At 37.0% G+C, this 10,318-nt stretch overlaps 1 protein-coding gene across 1 annotated transcript; it reads right to left on the bottom strand.

Moving 5' to 3' along the window:
* Nucleotides 1–1,931, bottom strand: LOC128358854 (monocyte chemotactic protein 1B-like). The gene is made up of 3 exons (XM_053319247.1): nucleotides 1,805–1,931; nucleotides 712–829; nucleotides 1–597 (listed from the first exon to the last, which is right to left on the bottom strand). The coding sequence occupies exons 1-3, from the start codon at nucleotides 1,869–1,871 to the stop codon at nucleotides 483–485; spliced, it is 300 nt and encodes a 99-aa protein (XP_053175222.1). The 5' UTR covers nucleotides 1,872–1,931; the 3' UTR covers nucleotides 1–482.
* Between the last annotated feature and the right edge of the window lie 8,387 nt (nucleotides 1,932–10,318).

Genomic DNA, 10,318 nt, shown 5'->3' with positions numbered 1-10,318 from the left:
TAGTGGTGTTTCCCATAGCTTATACTCTACTGATGACACCAAGTGGAATTGGGAGGCATTGCTGTTTTACAGTAAATGTAGTTTCTGTAAGTTAATTCAAATTACAATGCAAATGTAATTCACAGTGTTGACGGTCTGACTTTGAGTGTTGTACTAATACTACAAGCAAATCATACCTTTTGTTCCATATAATAAAATACATTGAATTTCTCTACCTAATATATAGTGGAAATGTATAAAAATGTATAAATATGTCATCTTAAAAACATTGTTGCTATGTATAAAAATCTGATGAAAGCAGGTTGTATATATATTCGCAAAACAGAGAGCTGCTATTTAGCATATGATATAAACCCACAGATGTTACAGTGGAGACAGCAACATATCAGTTTAAAAGTTAAGGTTTGAAAAGCTGCAATATCATTTCACATGGACTAGCCAGATTTTTTTCACTGGAAGCACTGATGGTGGTGTTGCCATGGTTACATGTTGGATGCCTGCCCTGGGATGGCCTTGGCTTCCAGGTAGGTGATGATGTCCTTCACCCAAGTGGCTGATGGTCTCACACACAGCTGACGCCCTGCCACTGTCTTCAGCCTGAACATACACATAAAAAACAAGACAGCTGGTCAGGTTGAGTGCATGCAGGTGTAGTAATGGAGGTGTAGTAATGGTGATTGGCAATACACTCCTCTACGGTCATGTACTTACAACACAGCGGGGATGGAGCACTGCTGGCTGGTCTTACTGTAGCCCATCACTCGCTCTTTGGGCAGTGGTTTTTCATTGAAACGAAAGCAGCATTTCCTTGGGCCGGCGCCGCGCATACCTGCAAAACACACAGCAGTGAATGAACAACTCAGGAATATACAAAAAACCAAAAACAAACACATACGTCATTTGCTAGGCACTTATTTCTTCTTCCCTTTTTCCATTTCCCGTCGGCCTGCAGGAAGTTGTATACTTGATTCTATTTTTTGATTGAACAGATTGTACCATTTTTCTGTGTATGGAAACATTTTTCATGTGTTTGACTCTGTTGCTTGAAGTGATAAAATACAATTTCAGGTAATGTAACCCGTTAAAGCTGCAATAACTGATTTCTTTTGGTCTATCTGGGGCAGCAGGACATATTATAAACACAATATTGACATATTGCCACCTTAAGTTTATTTGTCTATTGCTACATCTGGCAGACATAGATGAATATCAGCATTACGGCCACATAAGTCCAATATTCACATTCTTTTAGCTTGTTGAGTTTTGGTGTTTAACAGCTCAATATGGACTAAATGCACCACTCGACTTCGCACCCTGTCTTGTACCTCCATTTCAGTTTTCAGAGCTTTGTCTTTGAAAATAACTGCCTACTGCTGGAAATTAAGTTGATAATAGCAGCCAAAAATATACTTTGAGTCATTCTTAATATACAACTATTCATATGCACCTCTTTAATGGTCGGTGTCTTTGTTTTTAGGGTAAAAAACCCTGTCAACTTGACATGTGAATCTGAATGTGGTATTTTGTATGCTATTTTAAAGTCAGGCTATGGAAGAAGCTCTAACATAATAATATAGAAATGATAAAATTAAATATTTTATAGTTTAACAATTTGGGAGTTTCACTTTAAGCTCAGGTTAAATTCTTCCTATACAAGCTGTATTGAAAATATTAATCAGACTCAATCCTAATCATAATATCAAAGGTGGATGATGATGGTTTGAGAACACATATTATAAAATATAATACAATTCCTAGGCTCTCTTACAAGTACTAATTGAACATGTTACAGTGGAGCGCTTACCTTCAGTGACCATGACAGCTGCCAGCATCAGCACGAACACAGACAGAGCAAGACGAGGAGCAGCCATTCTGAAGTGTGTGTGAGTGAATAGTCCCTTTACTAAGTAGTAGTAGTGAGTGAGTGTCAATGTCTTCTCTCAGCTGTGTGGTCTTGTACTCCATCTGCATCTATATATATGGACAGGAGCGGAGAAGCCCAGGGGAAGAACCTTCCATTTTTGGAATAATATGACGTGTCGAATCTTTCTCTATGACAGGGATTTACCATGAGTGGGAGTTTTCTATGACATTCTTTTCACTTCCCTAAACATTGACTGATGAACCTTGTGACCACACAACAAATGAGGAAGTAGTGTTTGTTTGTTTCGTTCAAGTTCAAGTTTCCCAAAAAGTAAAGCTGCATTTAGTATGACTGTGGCCACAACTGCTGAATTTTCGGTCATCTCTCACGCCCTACAGCTCTCTCACCTCCTACATGTCACAACTACTGTTTTTTTGACATCATGTGCGACATATGTGTGAGAGCAGCAGCATTTTGAAGATCATTATAATTCACAGCGTGGCTGACCATGAATTTCAGTTACCTACTACATGAATAAACCTTCTAAACTGACAGAAAAAGTATGTAATTCTAATCAAATTCATATAAAAGGATGTAGCAATCAAATTTTTTCCCCTACAAAAAACAGTATTAAATGAATTTTCAGTACAAAATCCCAACTTTAAATTTACATGTATATGCACACATAGTCCTGAAATTTTGAAATAGACAGAAGATTCAATACTTGACAATTGGGCAATGACTTATTTCATTGTTATTCAATATACAATGAACTGTACAGTAAAACCAGTTTGGGGATTCTCAAGGGTTTCCACAGGGCTTACCGCAAGAAAACTGAAAGGGACAAATCACCTTGCTATAAATGTATATAAATATAAGTATGTTGAATATAATAATTAAATATAGATTTAAAAAAATATATGAGTAAAGTTATATTTAGAAGAAACATGACATTAATACATTTTTAGAAAAGTACATAATTAAAATATTAAAAATATACTTTGAAAGGGTTAGGGTTAGGATAAAGTGATAAGGTGCACATTTAACAAATGTACTATATTACAAATTAAATAGTTTGACTATGTTTTACAAAAATGTACTTTTCATTGTATTTGTAATTTTTACTCATTATTTATTTTGAAAACATATCAAAAAGTACACTTTTACAATGCTGAAGCATTCTACACAAGTAGAAGTGTACTTGTTTATACTTTTCACACGTTTGTTCTAAAAGTATCATTTAAGTATTTAAAAATATACTTATTTTTCACTTGGGTACCAATACACCAATGTAAAAAACTAGTCCTGCATGTCAAGTGCTACTTAAGTAAAAGTAGATAAGTATTAGTGTAGTTAAATGTAATGTTGGAATGAAACTATATGAGAAGTTTAGAGGGAAAAATCACTGTTCGGTGGAGATGTTAACAACTCATAGACATCTGAAATGTGACCCCAACTACACACTGCTTTTTGTAAGACATCAAAAGAAAAAAGGGTTGGAAACCACTGGGTCATCTTCATGTTTGTTATATTATCCATTGTGTCAAATCTTCATCTGAAAAGTAATTAAAGCTGTCAAATAAATGTAGTGGATATATAAAGTACCATGAGATAGAACATAAAGTAAAATGCCTCAAAATTACACTTCAGTACAGTATTAATGTAAATGCCTATTGTTTTTCATAACCCCCTGCCAGTAGATTCCCATGTCTCTCAGACTCCTCTCCCATGGGCTTTCTGTTTAACCAAATTCCAACACAACGCTTTTCCACTTTAGTGTTAAAAATTCCCCCAGAGCCACAAAACACACAATACAGCAGTTCTTACAGGATGAGTGATACTAATGAAACTGGAAACTGACATTCACGTGTAAAAACAATTGAGTGACCCTTTAAAGGGACAGGAAAGACAAATACCACAGATATGCACAAAATGATGTTAAACTGTTTCTCTTACTTCTAAGTGTGTTGTAAATTCAAGATACATTCAGCTCTTCTGGCTGTAAAAATCACTGATCATAACCCATGTAGTTACCAAGGCAATGACATGGGCTCATAAAATAAAATATAATAAAATATTTCATTTGAAGGGATCACAAGTTAAAAAGGGTTGGAACAACTGGGCTTAAATATTAAGATATATTTTAAATTATATTTGGAAAATAGCAGCAGACACATACAATGTACACTTTGTGAGATTCCGAGAACTCCGGTGAACCTGAACGGGGGCTTACCGAATGCCTGACTCATACTGCTGACTCATACTTTTAGCATGACTCATTCATAGTATGAATATATATGAAGACCCCAGCAGCAGGTGGATGTGAGGAGAACCAGTTCCAGTCAGTTTTTGTCTTAAATCAAATCAAATCAAAGCTGTTCATTCTACTGGTCATGAAAATGATCTTCATCTTAATCAGTGATGAAGACATTTGTGTTTGACATGGTCATCTGCAGTATGGGGGACTCTCAACACACCTACTTGTCACCTGCAGAAGTTCTCTGACCGCTCCGCAATCGTCGACCTCATCTGTGATCTGTGATGAGGCCAACAGGAAGAACAGAGCATTGACACAGGACTTTGTAGACTGGTGCCTGAGGAACCGTGGGGAAGACCTAGGAGTTGGTGGTGGATTTCCACAGGTGCAGACACTCTCCTCTGGCACCAGTGAATATCCAGGGAATGAACATTGAGAAGGTGACATCTTTCAAGTACCTGGGTGTTCATCTAAACAATAAACTGGACTGACACTAGTGCACACATAAGAAAGACCAGAGCAGGAGTCTTTTGGAATGCAGGGGACACTCCTGAGGGCCTTCTAGGACACTGTGGCCATCTTCTATGGAGTGGTCTATTGGGGCAGCAGCATCACAGCTGCAAACTGGAAAAGACAGGATAAGAAGGCCAGTTCTGTCCTGTGATGCCCTGTTGACCTGGTGGGGGTGGTGGGAGAGAGGAGAATGATGGCCAAGCTGCCTTGTATGATGATAATTGACTCCCACCCCATGTGGGACACTCTGACCCCATGTGGGACACTGACTGCACTAGAGAGCTCCTTCAGACTCCTTCACCCAAAGGATGTGAAGGAGTGCTCTCCCAGGTCCTTCCTTGCTGAAACTGAGACTGTACAATCAGCACTGCTCCCTGTAAACCACACATATACTCTTACTTTTTAATGTATATTACTGTGCAATATCAGTATTTCTTTCAGTTCAACTGAGCAATATGTTTTTTCCACTTTAAAAAACTATGCAATATAAATATCAATCTCTGATATTTTATCATTACATCAATATTCCTATCAAAATACTTATTTATTGTTCTTTCTTTGCCATCCACTTTGCTGCTATAACACTAAATTCCTCCATTGTGGGACTAATAAAGGATTATCTTATCTTAAGATCATGTGGCTGAAAGCTCCAAAAAGCTTTTAAGTAGACCTTGAGTTGAGAGAATTTTGTCGCATAATGAGCCCAAGCTCTTCAAAATTATTAAATTATGATCTTTACAACGTACTGGAGTGATCTTCAGTATTTTAGCAGGAGTAGGCATTCATTCCTTTCTTCATGTTATGTTTGCTGTTGCAGTACTGCTGGCAAGCTGTGCAATGAGTACCACTGATCTAATGGAACAAGTTGTAAAGATGACATTGAGCCAGTCCCACTTTCTAAAGTTGTTATGGTGAACATCTTATCAAATAATTGACAGACACAGAGTGTAATTAGCATTCATTTGTAAATCCTGTGTTCACTGTCCTTCTTAGTTGAATAAGTCTCGTAAGGGAAACTTATTTAGCTGCTAATCCATCACTAGGTCTGTCAGAGCCTTCTTGTTGAAACAGATGAGAGCAGTAAAAAAAGTAAAGCTGCACTCTGTAGAACCCAAACAATTAGCCAAAGGATGCTAAAATGCTCCATACAGGTGAAGTCATTTAACCTATTGTGCATATAAAATATTCATGGATGCAGCTTTAAAACAGCATTTATGTATTTTCTGTGTTCCTGCGGACAAGGACAAGCTGTAAACACCACATTGACATATTATCACTATATAAGTTCATATTCATCATTCATTAGCTCTTATATAGTAGCAAACTGTTGCTTATTTACATATCTATTAGCAGCAGAGAAACATTATTCTTATTATTACTTTCTCATTAATAATTTTGAAAGAAACAAAACTCTTATATGTTGCGAGTCTAATGCTTTGGGTTTGTCAGACATGACTGTATTTAGTTTCGGTCTAGTGGGAGTTTTCAAAACTGGTGTACCATATGTAGATTAAGGTCTAGACTTGTCCCCTTTTAATCAAAAGCAGAAGGACTTGTTTCAAGCTTCTTTCACTTCTTCATTATTTGTCCCTTAAGAGACAAACATAGATCTTTTTGGCCTTTACGTTGTCTTTAAATATCAACCTCACTAACAAGCAGTAGAACCTAGATATTCTTACATATTGTTAACATTTCATATTGGAGAAAAAAAAGGGAAATGTGTGTTTTCACTTGAGGTTAACCAGTTTCTCCACTTCTCACAAGTCAGCAGTATTTACGTCACTATGGTCTTACATAGTGACAAACTATTTCCATTCACGCTTTGAAACTACGTTGAATGACACGTGAGTGAAATAATGACACAAATAAAGGGGGGAAAACTCCTTTGTTTTTTAAAAAAGCAGAAAAAAGAAGCAGTTTCTTGAAGAAGCGTAGAAAGAGGAAAGCTATGGATCCCCCAGCCACATTACAGAGACAAAGCTAGACGACCCCAGCAAGAAACAACTCCATCCAAGACATAAATCAATAATAAAAAGTAAAAAACATGAACAGATTAGAAAATATCAATCCAGTAAAGGATAGTGAGGCGTCACTTCTACTGAGACTACACGCCTGAAGCATTATTACAGTACATGCAACTACAAAAGCATAGAAACCTGCTGTCCTCCAAATGCAGATGAATTCTGTCCTGAACAGGGACGGAACACAAAGGGGGCAGTGTTTGGTGATCAGAAATGTTAGAAAATACTAAAATGATTTCAGTAATAAAGAAAACTGTCGTTGACACATTGGTTAACGCACTTTAGACTATAGACACCAAAGTAATCCATGATTCCTGACTGATTACTGGTTACAATGCATTGTGAATCCTCGGAAGTAAAAGGGACATGTTGTTAACATATGTTAATGCTCATTTTTGTCTCTGTAATCTATAATCTTGATTATCATTATTAGTATATTATTAACATAATAATGGCATTCAGCACTGTGGCTACATATACAGATTATTTTGGTGTCTTATCACATAACCAATTACATGACCATCAGGACAATTTAGTTTCTTTGTGTGTTACATTAATGACACTGTTTGTTTTAACAGTGATTTAAAAAGGGCTCAAGTGAGACGAGGTGTGATGTCCAACTCAACAGTTTGTCTCTCTTGCTGGACGACTACACTGGAAGTCAACCTTTGTTGTCTTAACTACTGCTCTGCCCTGCAGGAAGACTGCACAGCTGCACAGAGGGCCTGTGGAGACTTAGAAATAATTCTGAAGTTATGTCTAATTCGTTCTAGTTGATCAATTGTCATCAACAACAGTGTCATGAGGCAGAGGAGATTTTGGTAAACACTTTGAGGTTCCCCCATTTATCATGAAACACTGCCACTCTGTGAGGGTATTGGACGCAACCAGCTCTGATCCAAGAATCCAGACATTTCAGTCACTCACTGTTTTTTTTTAAACATAGTTTTACGGTCAATTTTAAGCCAAATTTTGAAATGTCAGAAAAAAGGAAAAAAAAAATTGAGAATATGTGCATTTCCATCAACTGGTTTGGAGCGAATACAGTAAGATTCATGTCAGCTAGTATTGGTTCAGTTCCAGCTACCAGCCATGTCTTCATGCATTATGGGATCCGAGAAGACGCCAACAGATGAAACAGCTGATCATGTTCAGTGCAGAATTTATTCACCAAAGGTGTTTTCATCTCCCATCTTCAATTAACTCTGTTTCAAAAAAGGCAAAAAATACCTCAAGCGTGTAAGAACTTTTTTTTTTTAATTAGGAGGGGTTTTTTCTCCAAAGTTTTCTAATGTGATACTTCAAAACCTGCATTTCCAGCTGTAGCAACAATAAGAAGAACAATTTCTAATTCTTACTCTTTACTTCCTGTTCATAAATTCACGACAGAAGAAATTAGTGACTAGCATGTGACCATCAAAAATTTTGCATTTAGTAGCTACATAGCTAAAAGGAGAGTGATCACTGGATTTACATGCAACCAATACTAGCCATATCAACTCTCTAAGGCCATAATGTCACATATGTGTTAAGATGAGTGATTTTCAGCGCATTAGACAGGCCTCTTCTTAAAACCCATCTCTTCTCGTCTTTTATTTATTCTTCTATTGGTACTTTTACAGTGCTTAATCATTAAAGTTGGATTGGATTGGATTTTCAGCTTCTTGTGGAGTTTGACCCTCAAGTGTGAAACTGATTAATGCAGCTTTAATGAGAGACACATCACTCTGATGGAATAAATTCTCATGTTTGTCACTCTACCCACCTGATGTTGTTGTTGTTTTTTTAAGCTTGAGCAGTTGCAAAAAAAAAAAAAAAAATCATCCATTGAGTTTGAAGTTTCTAATTAATTTAATGAAAGCCAGAGTGACTGACATGTTTGGGTCCTACCTGATTAGTCTTCCTGGATTAGAGCTCATCATGAACACTGCACTCACACACAAACCATAACTTTGCCATTTCACATTTGTCTTTGACCTTCAACCAATCAGTTTCTTTGCCCATTTCTTGTCAGTCTTTTTGTCATCAACAATATGCAAAAATACAAACACAGAACACTTACCAAAACAAAAGAAACTCCAAACCATAAAATGACTTACTCCACAAACAAACTGTGATAAGAACACAAAAGTGTAGTATTCATTATGAAGATGTTACAGGGGTCCCACTTATTTAACACTTGTTCGCACTCATTCCACCCTTCTAGATGAATTTCTTGGCAGTATTCAGTTGTTCAGTAACAGAATAGAATAAATCACAATCCCATAACGTATTTAACCTGAAGACAGACCCCCAGAGAAAGCGTGGCACCTTTCTGTAACTCGCTATAGATCTGTGGTGTATTTACATGACACTTAACCAAGTAAACAACATATTCTAGGATTTGATCTCATTTGAACACCCTAACCAGAGGAGTGGTGGTTAGCAGAGCCTGACACAGACTCAACCTAAAAGAACAAAAAACAAATACAAGATGAAGTTTGAATACAAAAAAAACACAGATACAAATCTTAGTAATAAGAAGAATATATTAGTCATAATAATCATAATAATGTAAGTTCTAAAGAGTGTCAGAGCAGCCAGGTGACCTGTTGACTCATACTGTGTAAAAATTACAGTTGAACATACACAACAGAGCAATCAGTATGTTTCCTGCATTCACACTTTAACACACCTTCCCACACACATGCACACAGCAATAGGGTGTTTAACCCTGAAACTTGGGTGCTTTCCACTTGACTAACATGGTTCCTTGCTTCCCTCACTGATGTTTCTTCTCTCCTCCCAGTGGGGATATGAGACAGAGATGCGAGTAAAAAACAAACAGACATGAGAATGGAGTAATTTTATTTAACAAATGACATATCCATGCTCACTCTTGTGTAATTTTGAGGAGACTGCAATTATTCAGCTTTTTAACTGTCAAATGTGTAGAAATAATTAACAGTGACAGTTTAAATGAAAACACCTAGTTCCTGATGCCTGATCCAATACTGATTGTAGATCTACTGCCACAACAGGGCATCATGTGAAATAGAAACAAGTCTCTTCTCGCATTTAATTGCTTGTGGCATCCTTGACAGGGGTGAACCTCAATAGATGTTCACATCAAGGGCTGGAGAACAGAGGTGCAAGGATGGGAGGAAGCAGAATTAGCAGAATGGAAAGCACCCATCATCTGAAACCTTTCAGCACACTGTGTTCAGAAAAACACCAATTAGCACATTTATATTGAAAAGAGTAACACGATGTGAGCTTCCCAAATGTACACACACATCTATGTTGAAACTGACACTTTAAATCCTCTCCACTAGTGCCATGAAACAGGCAGACAGGTCAAAAAGCTGTTGTAAACATTGTTCACAGTGCAGACCATGGAAATCAAACAGTATCTGGAAACTTAGTTTCTATGTAACTGATGTTTTACCATGGATGTATTACAAGAGCTGGATAAAGCATCACTGCTCAGCCTTGCAATTTCTCCCAATGGCCAATTGGAGTATTTCAGTCAAAAATCATCCCGCAGCCCAAAAATGCATTTTCCCCATAGACCACCACTGATTTTTTTTTATTACAGATTTTTGATCTATGGAGGTTTTATATTTATAGAACTTTAGTCAAGCAGAGATCATCACAATGTAAAAATTCTATTGGCCGAGCAGG

This window comes from Scomber japonicus, chromosome 5, assembly GCF_027409825.1.
Source record: "Scomber japonicus isolate fScoJap1 chromosome 5, fScoJap1.pri, whole genome shotgun sequence".
NCBI lineage: Eukaryota > Metazoa > Chordata > Actinopteri > Scombriformes > Scombridae > Scomber > Scomber japonicus.
Note: the sequence above shows the minus strand (reverse complement) of the source record. Positions and strands in the feature narration are given on the sequence as shown.